At 41.8% G+C, this 15,613-nt stretch overlaps 1 protein-coding gene across 4 annotated transcripts in view; it reads right to left on the minus strand.

Moving 5' to 3' along the window:
• Positions 1 to 15,613, minus strand: part of CMC2 (C-X9-C motif containing 2) — a 28,584-nt gene that overhangs the window by 11,722 nt on the left and 1,249 nt on the right. For 3 of the 4 annotated variants that reach the window (XM_070760453.1, XM_070760454.1, XM_070760451.1), the window contains exon 2: positions 2,926 to 3,056. In XM_070760453.1, the coding sequence (XP_070616554.1) occupies positions 2,926 to 3,006 (81 nt within the window). In that variant the 5' untranslated portion in view covers positions 3,007 to 3,056. Of the gene's footprint in view, positions 1 to 2,925; positions 3,128 to 3,577; positions 4,281 to 15,613 lie in introns of those variants that run through there. The other variant, XM_070760452.1, reaches the window with a different exon arrangement.

Here is a 15,613-nt window from a genome sequence, read left to right on the forward strand (position 1 = left end):
ACAATCCCCTTAATCAGTCCTTAAGTACTTAGCTAGCAGCTGTGAACGAACGTCACAGCCCTCCTTCTTCCACGAAGTGAAACACACACACTTTGCTCTGCTTTGGTTTCAAAGTCATGAAAAATCAACAAACAAAGTCCGGAAACAGCGAGGCACGGTCCTGAAGAACAACGATCAGATAATCTTCCACAACGACCAAGCCAGCACACTGCTATTTATATCAGTAGCTCTAATTACTGGAGCCCCATCCAAACACAGGTGGCCTCTCTTATCTCCTGTAATATTTCTTCAATTGGTCTCTTCTATGCATAATTCTGTGCATGCGTGGGTCTAACACTTCCTCATCCGAATCGACCGAAGATCATGGAGATTGGCTTCCTGGGCTGTGTGCCAAGCCCCCCTCTTCCAAGTCACCCCCACCTTCTTCTTCTGTAGGCAATAAAACAGGCCTATGACATGTTGATGTTTCCCCTGCATCTACCTCCACATTCCTTGGGGCAGGAGCTGGGCCAGAGCCAACCACAACACCCTTCAAATCCGAATCTTGGCACGGATCTAATAACTGGCTGCATAATTTCCTTTCCTGTAAGCAACTGGAAGGGACGCGTGAAACTTGCAAATAGGCTGTTTTTAGATGGAAGTAAATTCCTGCTGGAGCTCAAAATATTTTTAGGCCGAAGCCAGAATGCCTGGAGGTCTTGGCCTGCCATATTATGCCATATTCTTTTGGAATGTTTCTTGCTGGGAGAAGTTGAGAGGGGCGGTTGCAATGGTGGGCAAAACCCGGAACGGTAGGAAACGCCGTTGCGGTGGTGGGAATGAAGCGCGTAGCCTCACTCTGCACGCAAAACCAGAGCAATTCCAGTAAAAAATTACCGGTTTTTTTGCTTCCATGCATGTACAGAATAAGACCCCAAGCTCAGTTCTGTTACAAATGGAATCAAAGCTTCAAGGACTTATTATGTATGAATGATTTATTAATTTTACTTATAGGCCACCCAACTCCTTCCGGACACTGAGTGGCATACAACATATAAACAGTTTTTTTAATTTTAATATTTTTTCTATTTTCTTTGTATTTCAGTATTTTAATATAATATATTGGGAAGGGAAGGGAGAGAGAGAGAAAGAATGGAAGGAAGGAAGGAAGGAAAAAAGGAAGGAAGGAAGAAAGGAAGGAAGGAAGGAAGGAAGGGGATGGGAGGAAGGGAGGGAAGGGAGGGAAGAGAGAAAGAAAGAAAGAAAGAAAGAAAGAAAGAAATTGGCTGTATTTAAATTTGAGAAGAAAAACTAAAAGCAAATATAACTGTTTCTAAATACAGGCACACACTCTAAACACACATATATACAAGTAAAGGTTATAATCCTTTTATAATCCACACCAGACAGGATTGAGAATATCAATTTTAGATTACCAAAAGGCTTTCCCCCTTCCCTTTCTCCTTTCAGAAAAAAAGATTTCTAAATTTTACAGTCCAAGAACAATTTTGGACCAGCCTCTTAAGGGAAATAGAAACAATTGTGCATCTCCTCCTGCAATGTCCTTTTTATATGACATTGAATTAATAACTCCTGACTCATAACCAGTCAAGGGGCTCCTTGTTTCCTCTTAGCTTGCAGCTCACCAAAGATTTCTTGAAGAGCTGCCAAATTTCTTCTGATAATTATGGCGGAAAGATGATTGTTTAGCAATCATTTCTTTTGCCTCAAAACATTTATAATAAACATCTGATCATCTATCCGTGTCCCCTTTTTCTAGCTTAATCTTCTTTATAGCTTCAGAAACTTCTTCTATTGTTACAGGTCTATTCATATAATCTCTCTCTGCTTGGTAATCCTTGATAAATTTTGTTTCTTTAGATCAGTGATTCTCAACTTTTCTAATGCCGCAACCACTTAATACAGTTCCTCATGTTGTGGTGACCGCCAACCATAAGTCCAGCGGCAGTTCTCCCAACAGAGTTTTAAGCTGATTGGCAGGAAGGTCACAGGGACACCCCCACTGTAAACACCTGATTGGTCGGATTGTAAAAATAGGTTCCAAGGCACCAGAATAGAAGCTTTAGTTCCTAACACTGTGGGAAATGTGTCTTTTCTCGTGGTCTTAGGCAACCCCTGTGAAACAGTTGTTTGACCCCCAAAGGGGTCCCAACCCTCATGTTGAGAACCACTGTTTTAGATGTTCATCTATTTTCTCCACAAAGATTATCACTTGCTTTATACAAGTTAGAATAATATGATGAAATGATGTTTTCATGGCCACACTATTCATTGAAAATGTAGAAATAACGTAATAACAAAAATGCTTCTATATCAGAAACTTTATGGGACAGAGCAAAACTAAGCATATTTTTGGAATCAGCACATCAAAGTCCATAAAAACAGACATACAGTATTCCCTCGATTTTCGCGGGGGATGCGTTCCAAGACCGCCCGCGAAAGTCGAATTTCCGCAAAGTAGAGATGCGGAAGTAAATACACTATTTTTGGCTATGAACAGTATCCCAAGCCTTCCCTTAACACTTTAAACCCCTAAATTACAATTTCCCATCCCCTTAGCAACCATTTAGATTATTACTCACCATTTTTATTTATTAAAGTCTATTTTAAAAAAATGTTTTTTAAAGGCAGACGAAAGTTTGGCAATGACATATGACGTCATCGGGCGGGAAAAACCGTGGTATAGGGGGAAAAAACGCAAAGTATTTTTTAATTAATATTTTTGAAAAACCGTGGTATAGACATTCCGCGAAGTTTGAACCCGCGAAAATCGAGGGAACACTGTATTACCTTTGCTGATGATTTTTTTGCGTGTTGCTATGTTTTTACCAACAAAAGTCAGTCTTGCCTTAAAAACAGGATCACAAGGTAGGCCTCTTATCGGTGGAGATACCGCAGCATCCTGGATTTCGCCCAGAGCCTTACCTCTTTGTGGCACTTTTGAAGTTCACGGATCAAAACATTACACTCTTCGGTATGTAGGTGAGGTGACAGGTTCGGATGCATCACGAGTTAGGAACCGGTCATCCAAAAAACAACCCCATAGGTTCTTCCTCCTGTCAAAGTTGTGATATAAATTATGCTTAATGTCATTTATTTATTTATTTATTGGATTTGTATGCCGCCCCTCTTCACAGACTTGGGGCGGCTAACAACAATGATAAAAACAGCATGTAGAAATCCAATTAATAAAACAACTAAAAACCCTTATAATAAAACCAAACATACACACAAACATACCATGCATAACTTGTAATGGCCTAGGGGCAAGGAATATCTTAACTCCCCCATGCCTGGCGGCATAAATGAGTCTTGAGTAGTTTACGAAAGACAGGGAGGGTGGGGGCAGTTCTGATCTCCGAGGGGAGTTGGTTCCAGAGGGCCGGGGCCGCCACAGAGAAGGCTCTTCCCCTGGGGCCCGCCAAACGACATTGTTTAGTCGATGGGACTTGGAGAAGGCCAACTCTGTGGGATCTTATCGGTCGCTGGGATTCGTGCGGTATTCTGAATACATTTGTTGAGGAACACGGAGAGGGGCGGCATACAAATCTAATAAATAATAATAATAAATAATAACAGCAATCTTACTGGAAACCAAACCATGGCTGTAAAGCAGGGGTGTCAAACTTGAACATAAGAAGAGCCAAGCCCATCGAGTCCAGCATTCTGTGTCCCACAGTGGCCCATCAATTGTCCATGGGGATCTTGAGCAGAAAGAGAAGGCAAGACCCCCCCTTTCCCTTGACCCCAACAAATAGTACTCTGCCTGCCTTAATCAACATAGAGGTGGCACTTGGATATCTGTTTCACTTGGCTTAATTGAGGAACACATCAGGGCTGTGTTTGACCTGGGGGGGGGCTGGAGTAGGCATAGCCAGGATGGGCATGGCCAGCTCAACCTCACTCGTATCGGAGGTACCTGCGGTGGCATGAGGGCTCTGCTAGCAAAAATGGGCTCTCAAGCTCCATTTTTGACTGCAACGGCCTCTTACAATTCTCCACCAGCAAAAAAGGAGTTTGGCAGTACTGCCCCCGGCCCTCACAAGCTCTATTTTCAGCTGCAATGGCCTCCTGCATCCCCCTGACAGCAAAAATGGAGCTTGGGAACAGCCCTCCCAACCTCTGTATTTGCTAACAGAGGCACTGCGGACCGGTTCTTCATTGTTTCCCGGGAGGCCTCATGGACCAGATCTAAGCACCCCACGGGCTGGATCTGGGCCTCGGGCCTTGAGCTTGACACCTCTACTATAAAGCATTTCTGCGTGCAGTTGCATTGACCCAATGCAATGTTCTACCAGCTTCCTGCCATATGAAGGGTGCTCCTCAGTCGATTCCAAAGTAATGGAAGAATTGCCCTATGGTTATTCAGGAAACAAGGACAGGTTTCCAAATGGGTGACCTAATCCAGCCAACCCTATGGAAAGCCTCAAAAATTTTCTGAAACATCAGCTCTTCTTGGATAAGTTCCAGCTAGAATTGACCACTACAGTACTGTATACAGTATGGCAGGACCTGTCCAAGGTTCTGATATTCTTCCTTTAAAGATCACATAAAGTCCGGCTCTTCCAACAAATTTCTGTATTGTAGAATGTGTCCCTTGAGATATTTAAACTACCTAGTATAGAATACAGCTACAAAGAGCCCATATAATAAGATTGGGGAACCTGTGTTCTCAGGACAAGATTTACTTGTAATCTTACAAGCTCAGAGGAGTCTATAAAGTAAAGACTCCAAGTCTAGCTTGATAAACTTGACAACAGAGTAGAGTGGAGTGGAGTAGGGTGGAACAGAACAGAATGGAATAGAATAGAATTTTGTTGGCCAAGTGTGATTGGACACACAAGGTATTTGTCTTGGTGCACATACTCTCAGTGTACATAAAAGAAAAAAATAGTGTCTCAGTGACTATGAAATGCAGATAAAACAAATCAACTGAACCCATTGTAGCTTAAAAGTATGTTTTCTAATGCTCTTGGAGAAGCTGGTTTAAGTATCAGTTCTTTATGCAGGGATATAAAGTTACTTATAGATTCCAGTGACGTAGGCCAGAGGTCCCCAACCGCCGGTCCGCGGACCGGGACCGGGCCGTTGGAGCTTTTCAGCCGGTCCGCGGCGCCAGGGCCCCCTCGGCCTTTCCGCATCACCAGCGGCGCTCCCCCCCGCCAGCCAGCCAAGCCCCGCGCCCGCCGGAACCGGCTCCTCGCTCTCCCCCCGCCGCCCGCCGCGTTTGCAGGAGGTGGGGAGGGTTGGGCGGCCCGCCAAGGCCAGGAGGGACGCCGCTGCCCCCCCCCCTCCTTCCCTCTCTCCGCCCGCCGCTGCGCCTCCTTGACAACGAGAGGAAATGCCGGCAAAGGCTTTCCTCAGCGGAGGCCGGCGAAGGTGATATTGAATGTCGGGGGAGAACGGGTATTTGCACGCGCTCCCTATCTCCCTGCTAGCCCACTCGGAATATTCAAAATAAGAAAAACCTTTGCCGGCGAAGGCTTTTCTTATTTTGAATATTCCGAGTGGGCTAGCAGGGGGATAGGGAGCGCTTGCAGCCGCCCGTTCTCCCCCGACATTCAATATCACCTTCGCCGGCCCCGCCTCTCCTCCAAACCCCCCTTGCTGAGAGCCCGGGGCGAAAGTGCTCTCGCAAAGGTGAGGCGGGCAGGGCGTGCGCGCGTCATCGCTGAGAAGAATGGAGAGAGAACGAGAGTGAGTGAGAGCAACAGACAGCAAGATAGAGAGAAAGTGAGAAAGAGAGAGTGAGAAAGGGGGGGGAGAGAAAGAGATAGCAAGAGAGAGAACAAGAGAGAGAAAGAGCGTGAGAAAGAAAACAAGAAAGAGTGAGAGAGAGAGAAAGCAAAAGAGACAGAAAGAAAACAAGAGAGAGAAAGTGAGAAGAAGAGAGAGAAAGAGGGGGAGAGAGAGAGAAAGAGAGAGGGGGGAGAGAGAGAAAGAGAGGGAGAGGGAGAAAGAGAGAGGGAGAGGGGGGAGAGATAGCAAGAGAGGGAGAGAGGGAAAGGGGGAGAGAGGGGGAGAGAAAGAGAGAGGGAGAGAGAGAGGAGATAAAGGAAGAGGAGAGAGAGAAAGGAAGAGAAAGAAAGAAAGAGGGATAGAAAGAGAGAGAGAGTGAGAGATGCTCAGTGAGCCTTTCTTTGAAGTTGCCTTTCTTTCTTTCTCTTTCTTGCTTTCTTTCTTGCTCTTTTTCTTTCTCTCTTTTACCTTCCCTTCCTCTATTTCTTCTTTTCTTTCTCCTTCCTACCTTCTTCCCTTACTCTCCCCTTTCATAAGTTTCCTTGCTTCCTTCCTCTGTTCCTGTCCCTTCCCCCTTTCTTTCTTTCTTTCTTTCTTTCTTTCCTTCCTTTCCTCCCTCCATTTCTTGCTTTCCTTTTCCTTCCTCCCTTCCTTCCTCCCTCATTCCCTTCTTTCACTCCTTCCTCTCTTACTCTCCCCTTTCACACCTTTCCTTGCTTCCTTTGCACCCTTCTTTTGTTCCTGTCCCTTCCCTCTTTCCTTCCTTCCCACCCTCCGTCCATTCATTCACCCATTCCTCTCTTGATCGCCCCTTTTACGGCGCCGCTGACAGCTAGCTCCCCCCCCCCCCCCCACCGGGCCATGGAAAACTGGTCTAGCTTAAAGCCGGTCCCTGGTGCAAAAAAGGTTGGGGACCTCTGACGTAGGCTATTCAGATGGCTGAAGTTCTATACGTGGTCTTAAACTAGGCTGTGGTGTGCGGTTGTATTCATTTCTTCCTGCGCTATTTTACTATTTCGTATTACAGCGAGCTACAAACTCATAAAAACTAAAATTGATAGTGTTGTTATTCCACATTGCAAGCTTTGTTCTCCCTCATTACAGTTTTATTATTGGCTAACTTTCCCTGCTATTCCCAATAGTTGCTAAAAATCTGAAAACAGATCTGAATTTGTTCGTGGGGATAAAAAAACAGCCACCCGGGACCTAAAGATCAACTCAGCTGAAACCACCAGATAAATCACTAGCTTTACAGCCAACTGTTTTGCAGGAAACACTCACTTTTCAGGAACTTCAGATGAGAACAAATCAAACCAACCAACAATGGGCATTACTCCCCAAATACGTCAACATTAGCACTTACCTTTGAGATCTGCAGTACCCATTATACAGTTCTCCTGCTAGGAAATGTCACAAAGCCAATAGCAAAGATTTATGGTCCCAGGATTAAATCACATTAGATTAATAATTTAGAAAAGGGCGAGGGAGGTGGAAGGAGGGAGAGATATACACACACATTTCATCTCCCACCAGCCTCAGCTAGGATGGAAAATGGCAAGGAATATCTAGAAGGTTGTTTCTTTGTTCGCATGTTTATTTTTATTTATTTATTTTTTATATCACCTATAGCCAAAGTTACCCAGATGATTTTTCCACGCCCAAGGCATGCTGGAGTAACATTTTGCAGAAGCTAGCCTACCCAGACAGCCAAAGCAGCTAGCCATCGGCCTCAGAACTGTTGTCTTGAATATAATTGAAGACAAGTATTGCAGAGTTTCTTAGTAAAATATTTACTTCTTTCGTAGCAAACCTACACTGACTATTTACGCTGTAGCTCTCTCTCTCTAGCAGTTACTATACAAAATACTCACACTTCTCTATCTATTCTCAGTTACATACTCAGCTGCAAGTCTTCAGCCACCCTATTCATCAGCCACCACAAGCCACAATAACTCACAAGCCACTCTAAACCATAAGCCACTAGCCATAAGCCACAATATCTCTAAACCACTCTAATACAAACTAAGCCAATATCTCCAAGCCACACCTATGCAAAGGTGCATCGTGGTATATACTTTTGTCAACCAATCAGGTTACAGTAGATTCATCGTGACTAAGCAGTTTTACATTGTTAAAGTCAATTACTCTGCAATTTGAAATATTATGTCAGGTAGGACCCTGATCCTGACATGGAAAACTTAGCAGCTCCTGGTGATTGACTCAAAATCATCAAGTTGGGACTAAAACTCACAATCTCCTCCTGACTAAGAGAAAGACATCTAGCCAGCTTTTGTGCCTAATAGCAGCAGCACTTAGACTTATATAGCACTTTACACTGCTTTATAGCCCTCTCTAAGCGGTTTAGAGTCCGCATATGGTCCCCCCAATAATGTGAGTCCTCATTTTACCCACCTCGGAAGGATGGAAGGTTGAGCCTAGACAGATTTGAACTGCCAAATTTAAAAAAATGGGTTCCATGAATGAAGAATAAAAAGATGCTAAGTTTGAGTAATGTCTAAAGAATACATGTGGGACCACCTTCTGCCGCATGAGTCCCAGCGACCGGTTAGGTCCCACAGAAGCGGCCTTCTCCAGGTCCCATCAACTAGACAATGTCGTTTGGTGGGACCTAGGGGAAGAGCCTTCTCTGTGGGAGCCCCGGCCCTCTGGAATCAACTCCCCCAGAGATTCGTATTGCCTCCACCCTCCCTGCCTTTCGTAAGAGTCTGAAGACTCATTTATGCCTCCAGGCCTGGGGTCATTAGATGCTACTCCCTGGCCGACAAATATGTTGTGAGCTTGTGGACTGAATGGGTATGAAAGTAGTTTAATTGGTACTTAGGTTTTTAGATTATCAATTTTAATTAATTGAATTTAGGATGTACAGTATATTGTTTCCTATATGTTGTAAGCCGCCCCGAGTCTTTGGAGAGAGGTGGCATATAAATCCGATGAAAGAATGAATGAATGAATGAATGAATGAATGAATGAATGAATGAATGAATGAACAAAAAATAAAAAATAAAAACTGTTCAGGAAAAAAAGTGATGCTGGTGGGACAGACAGCAATAGCACAGAACTATAATTCTGCAGCATCCAAACACAAAGACAGTGCAAATACTGGATACATAGAGAACAGAGAAATAAGCTAGTAAGCTTACATGGTGATGTTGTAAGGCTATTACTATGGGAAAAGTGATCAGGAGTAATTCTATTTCTTAAACGTAGTATGTTTGCAAGACTGGCACATCTCTGATGACAAACTGGCCGAGGTGTCAATTAAATGCTTTACTGGAAAACCAAAGGTTGTGCGTGCTTGTTCCTTGTTGATGGATTGCAGGATTAGTAAACGAGTTAGTCAAACTCATAAATAACTCAGAGAATCCTTATTATTTGATTCAAGGCTAGCTGAACCTTCACGGAAATCGACTCATTTTTCTCCACTTGCTCAAAATAAACCAACCAACCAACCCCAGGAAGGTTCCAGTGTCCTTTTGTGCTTTAAAGGAAAACAAAAAGTCCGCTTTGGAAAATGTACTTAAACTGATGAGTGCCAATAATACGTGTGTGTGTGTGTGTGTATGTTAAAGATGCTACCCACTTCCTTTCTCCTCATCCATACCCTGATTTTGAACCAACCTAATGCAGTATGACAGTGATGGCAAACCAATGGCATGGTTGCCACAGGTGGCATGCTGAGCCATTGCCTAACTCAGCTCCAAGATGCATGTGTGCCAGGTATCTGATTTTTGGCTCGCACATAATAATAATAATAATTATTATTATTATTATTATTATTATTATTATTATTATTTATTAGATTTGTATGCCGCCCCTCTCCGAAGACTCGGGGCGGCTCACAACAATAATAAAAACAATGTTACAGTGGAACAAATCTAATAATAAAAGAGAAAAAACATATAAAACCCCATCGTTTGAAACCAAACAACACATACATACCAAACATAAAATATAAAAGCCTGGGGGAGGTGTCTCAGTTTCCCCATGCCTGGCGATATAGGTGGGTCTTGAGTAATTTATGAAAGACAAGGAGGGTGAGGGCAGTTCTAATCTCCGGGAGGAGTTGATTTCAGAGGGCCAGGGCCGCCACAGAGAAGGCTCTTCCCCTGGGGCCCGCCAAACGACATTGTTTAGTCGACGGGACCTGGAGAAGGCCAACTCTGTGGGACCTTATCGGTCACTGGAATTTGTGCAGTAGCAGGTGGTTCCAGAGGTACTCTGGTCCAATGCCATGTAGGGCTTTAAAGGTCATAACCAACACTTTGAATTGTGACCGGAAACTGATCAGCAGCCAGTGCAGGCCACAGAGTGTTGTAGAAATGTGGGCGAATCTGGGAAGCCCCACGATGGCTCTCACGGCCACATTCTGCACGATCTGAAGTTTCCGAACACTTTTCAAAGGTAGCCGCACTTTTCCAAGGTACAAAAGCCCCACTTTTCAAAGGTAGAAGCTCTGGGAGGGCGTTTTTGGCTTCTAGAGAAACTCTGGGGGGATGGAGGAGGATGTTTTTACCCTGCCCCGGCTCTAGGAAAGCCTTTGGAAGCTGGGGAGGGTGAAACACGAGCCTGGAAGTTGGGAAACAGGGCATTTCTGGTCTCCAGAGGGCCTCCGGGGGCTGAGATAAGCTGTTTTCGCCCTCCCCAGGCATTGAATTATGGAAGTGGGCACTCACGCTTGCGCAATAGTGCGCACACACGCCCTTTCAGCACCTGAGGGGGAAAAAGTTTGCCATCACTGCAGTATGAGCTTGATCAGCAATCGTATCTATGAATGGTGTGCATCTGTAAGATTGTGACTGCTTTTCTTAATAACTTTTAAAAAAAATAACTTTAATGGGGTTTTAGCTTTAGATAATGTTCGACTTCTTTTTGTCGCTTTGTATCTATTTATATTGTATTTTTATTATTGTTTTGAGCCGCCCCGAGTCCTTCGGGATTGGGCAGCATAGAAGCCAAATAAATAAATAAGTAAGTAAGTAAGTAAGTAAGTAAGTAAGTAAGTAAGTAAGTAATAATAAATAAATAAATAAATAAATAAATAAATAAATAAATAAATTCATTGTAGGGCTGAGCCATGCTTTGGATTCAATCCCAAGCCCATCCTTTGCAGCCTGCAAAAGGGTGTGTGTGTGTGTGTGTGTGTGTAACCCTTGTCTGCAATGTACTTGAAAGCGGGTCCCACTGGCATTCTGGTTTTTTTAAAAGGCAGCTGGATGCAGCCCAGAACTTTCATTTAGAACTGGGCCCCCTGCCTGAAATAGAAAGCAAATCTTAGCTGAGATAATAGCATCCCGGTTTGGGAGGGGTGGGAGCAGAGAACTGAGCTTAACTGCTAGGGATGACATAAAGATATCCCTTCGATTTTCTTGCCAAGAAGAGGATTGATTTTTGATTCTTCTGATTTTTATTTTTAACCTCCCATCTAGTCTGTTGCCTTGAAATTCTCTGATAGTTTCCTGTCCGGCTATGAACCATGCCCGGTTCTGTTTAGCTTTGAAGCCCAAACGTCCTGCGGCCCATGAAGAGCAGCTTTGGGGGAATAGGAAGAGCATTTCCCAACACGCCTCCTAAATCTATGGATTACAGCCATTAAAATTACAGCACCTGCAGAAGATCACGTTGGGAGCATTCGAGCTGCTTTTGAGCCAACTGGTAAGAGTCTCCCCTCTGCTTTTAAGGCTGAGGAAATCATTTACCTGGTAAAAGGAGTTCCAGTGAGCAAGAAAAAAAGTTATAGCCATTCTCTGGGGAGAAAATTATATCTGTGCTTGTTCTTTTTTTTTCTTATTGTCATACACCTGGCCTGAAAGTTTATTCAATGCGGCTGAGCATGCCACTAACAAATTAATATATAAATAGCCACAAGGTGGCAAGGCACCAAGCAGAACAGATTCTCCACCACTGTTTTCTTGTTAAGCATTAGTATGTAAACTGTGGGGAAAAAATAATTCTATTTGCATAAGCAGCTTAAAATGCCAGTTGTTTTATGCACATATACATTTTGGACAGGATTGTTTGATCCCTTACAAAGTGGTACCATACTAACAGCTTTATGTTCAGTTACAGCATAAGGCTATTTAAGGCCAAAATTATGTGACAAAAATTACATCTTCACGGATGGTCCCCTACCTACAGCATGCTACACGGAGTAATTAGGCTTTATTTTTCCTAGAATATATGATTCCTTCAAGCTTTATTAGTACCGGTAGTAAGCATCTTAGAGAAAAATAATGTGTTTCTAATTCACAACAAAAATACAAATCGCTAATACGATTCAAACGATGCGTGAAATCTATTTCTACATTTGCACAAATGGAAGATGGAAAATAGAAAAAGCACAGTAATAAAGATTGCAGTTTATTTGGTGGTTAACACTACTTTTAAGATGGAATATTTCTGCTACAAAGTTGTATATTAATAATGAAAGAAATCTATTAAGAAATTTGAAATCTAAAGCTGCTTTTCTTAAGTTGTTTATTAAGAAGAAAGGAAATGGCGTGGTTGTGGAAATCTAACATAAAGAGACAAATCATTTACGGTATTTATTTTAGTTATTTGGATTTCTAGGCTACCCTTCTTCATGGACTCAGGGCGGCTTGCAAGTAGGAATAAATACAAAATACAACAGGTGAGAAACCCAAACATAAAATCTGATCTAAAACCCAAAATATTTAAAAAACAGTCACCCACATTCATCCCATCAGAATCATATGGCTCCAGGTCTGCCAGCAAAAGTGAGTTTTTTCAACCTTACGAAAGGCCAGGAAGGTAGGAGCAGTGCAAATCATGCTATTCACAGACTTTGTAATTGGAGTAGTAGTTTAACTCTTTAAATTTAAATGTTTCGATCACGTCCCCCCTTTCCCTTCTGTCCTCCAGACTTACAGATTGAGTTCATTAAGTCTGCCTAAGGATTGCAGGACTGAGTTAAGGATTACCTATAAGCAAAGCATGTAGGGGTCCCTCACTTAATAGCCAGTTGCTTAGTGGCCCTTCAAATTACAAATGAACACAAGGTATCACCCTAATGGCCATTTCAGGTGCTTGGCAAATGGCTCTCCTTTTAGATCCAGTTACAGCATTGCTATTTTTACGTAATGTGATTCACAACATGTACTGACTCACTTAACAACCATGGCCGCATGAATCCCAGCGACCAGTTAGATCCCACAGAGTGGGCCTTCTCCGGGTCCCGTCAACTAAACAATGTCGTTTGGCGGGGCCAAGGGGAAGCGCCTTCTCTGTGGCGGCCCCGGCCCTCTGGAACCAACTCCCCCCAGAGATCAGAATTGCCCCCTCCCTCCTCGCCTTTCGTAAGCTCCTTAAAACCCACCTCTGTCGTCAGGCATGGGGGAATTGAGATATACCTTCCCCCTAGGCCTATACAATTTATGCATGGTATGTTTTTGGGTATGTTTGGTTTTTAATAAGGGTTTTTAGTAATTTAAATATTAGATTTCTTATATGCTGTTTTTATTATTGTTGTTAGCCGCCCCGAGTCTACGGAGAGGGGCGGCATACAAAATCAAATCAAATCAATCAATCAATCAATCAACCAACCAACCAACCAACCAACCAATCAATTCTACCACAAAAAGGTTGTAAAATTGGATCAGTCACATGGGTGCCTTGATTTATAACTAACATGACTTACAACCATGACTTACAATGGAAATTCTGAGCTTCATTACCATCATTAGTCAATGACTAACAATATGTTATGAAAAACAGTTTTCCCTTCTGAGCAAATATGAAGGGGATTGCATTACAAATCCATAACTGTTGGTGAATGATAAAACAAATTTAAAGTTCCTTCAACCCAACTTTATTCTCAATTTAACATCTGCTGCCTGAAAGATGCATAATGTCTTATCACTAAAAGAGGTTAATGTAATCCCCAATGTGCTTTGTTCTGTAATTTTATACAGTATCTTCAGTTGATTGATTTATATTACCTTTCATTTCAAGGGTGCCTCCTACAGTATAACAACAATACATTACTCAAACAAATATTTAAAGGTCAAAACAATTGTTCTATTAGTTCAGCTTTCAAAATATAGAATGATCAAGCTAGCTTACAAATGGGTCACAATGTCAGAAAACAGAAGGTAGCTTCTAAACATATTTATGCTGCTGGAAGAATAAATTATTGAAATTGTAGAATCTAGCTCTCAAAATCTGCCTAAGCGTCTGACATTTAGATAAGGTTGTCTAAAAAAAACAGCAAAATAATCACCCAAGACAGAGGAAGGGAGAATAATATCTTAGTTAAGAGAAGAAAACCTATAAAGGCTACATTTATTTAAAGTTTTAACCCCCCTCGTATTATTTAATACTGATGGGCTGCATTGCAATTGGGTCCACCAAGGTTCAATGACAAATATGGTCAATTACCTAATTTGATTCATTTATTTAAGCATCAATATAACAAAATCAGTAGCATCTAAATCCAATTAGCACTTAATTGCATTTTTTTCTCTTGAAGGAGTGACTGCAGTCCTCCAAATAAACTAGCACTAGTTTAACCCTGCTGTTCTGTTCGGGTCGTATGCGACCCGAAGCCAAGTTTGAGTCCCTGTAAAAAATTTTCCCTGCATATCTGAAACTTGAAATTTCATGACTTTTCATCATTTCAGGGGTTCTCTCTATGAGAATTTTTTTGGGGGGGTGGGGGGCTTAGTTTTTGCTGGGCAAAAAAAGTTACAAATCTTCTGTTCCCGGGTCACCCTGACCCGGACCGAAAACTCTTCATTTGCAGTGCTTATGTTTGGTCTTTTTGAAAGCTTTTTTCACTTGGAAAGTAGTCTGAACATTTCTGCACACAATGATATGAAAATTGAAATGAAAAAAGTAAATCTTATTGGTTTATTTTGCGGATATAATGCACGCCCCCCCCCCGTTTTTGTGAATTTTTTTTCAATTTATGGATAGTTTTGCTTGCAAAATGCATTCTATTTTACTAAAGGTGGTGTGGGATTGGTAGCTTGAACATTTCTGAATATAAGAAAAATATAAAGGAACTGAAAAAAATGATTCTTATTGGTTTTTTAATATCAGAAATAAGCCCCCCCCCCCCCCCTCGGCTGCTTGCAACCATTTTCACTTTTTATTTTTTTATGCTCCAAATCCGAAATATTCTTTAAAATCTTAGGCATTCATTTACTCAATTTAACAATGCTGATCATCAAAAAATATTTTTGGGGTGGTGGCTAATTGTTTTCTGGGCAAAAAAAAATCATAAATTCGAGTCTGTTTCTGTTCGTATATGACCGGACCAAAAATAATTTTTTTAGGTACTGTACTTGAATTTGATTTTTTTGAAAACTTTTTCAACTGGAAAACTAGTTTGAACATTTATGAACATAATGATATGAAAATTGAACTGGAAAAATTGAGACTTATATTTTTATTTTGATCAAAAAGCCCCTCCCCCCATCCTTTTTTAATTTCGTGTCAATTTCTATTTTTTAAGGCTACAAATCCCTAAGGAATTTTCCCCCAAAAGGTTTGATATACTAAATTGAACATTTCTGAATATAAGAAAAATATAAATGAACTGAAAAAAAATGGTTCTTATTGGTTTATTTTTGCCACAAAAGGGCCACCCCCCACCCCCCGGCCTTGCTATGTGCCATTATTGTCACTGTTTATACATATTTGTCTAGAAATATTTGGAATATCCTTTTGAAAATCAACCACATTGTAGCCAGAGAACTACTTTTATGACACAAATCCATTTTACTAAAAAAAAGTATGTAAGTTTGAAATTAACAGCATAATTTTTATATAAATTGAAATAATTGAACACAGGGGAGGCATACATTTATGTGCAAAATAAACCAATATGCATCAA

Source organism: Erythrolamprus reginae, chromosome 9, assembly GCF_031021105.1.
Source record: "Erythrolamprus reginae isolate rEryReg1 chromosome 9, rEryReg1.hap1, whole genome shotgun sequence".
In the NCBI taxonomy this organism is placed as follows: domain Eukaryota; kingdom Metazoa; phylum Chordata; class Lepidosauria; order Squamata; family Dipsadidae; genus Erythrolamprus; species Erythrolamprus reginae.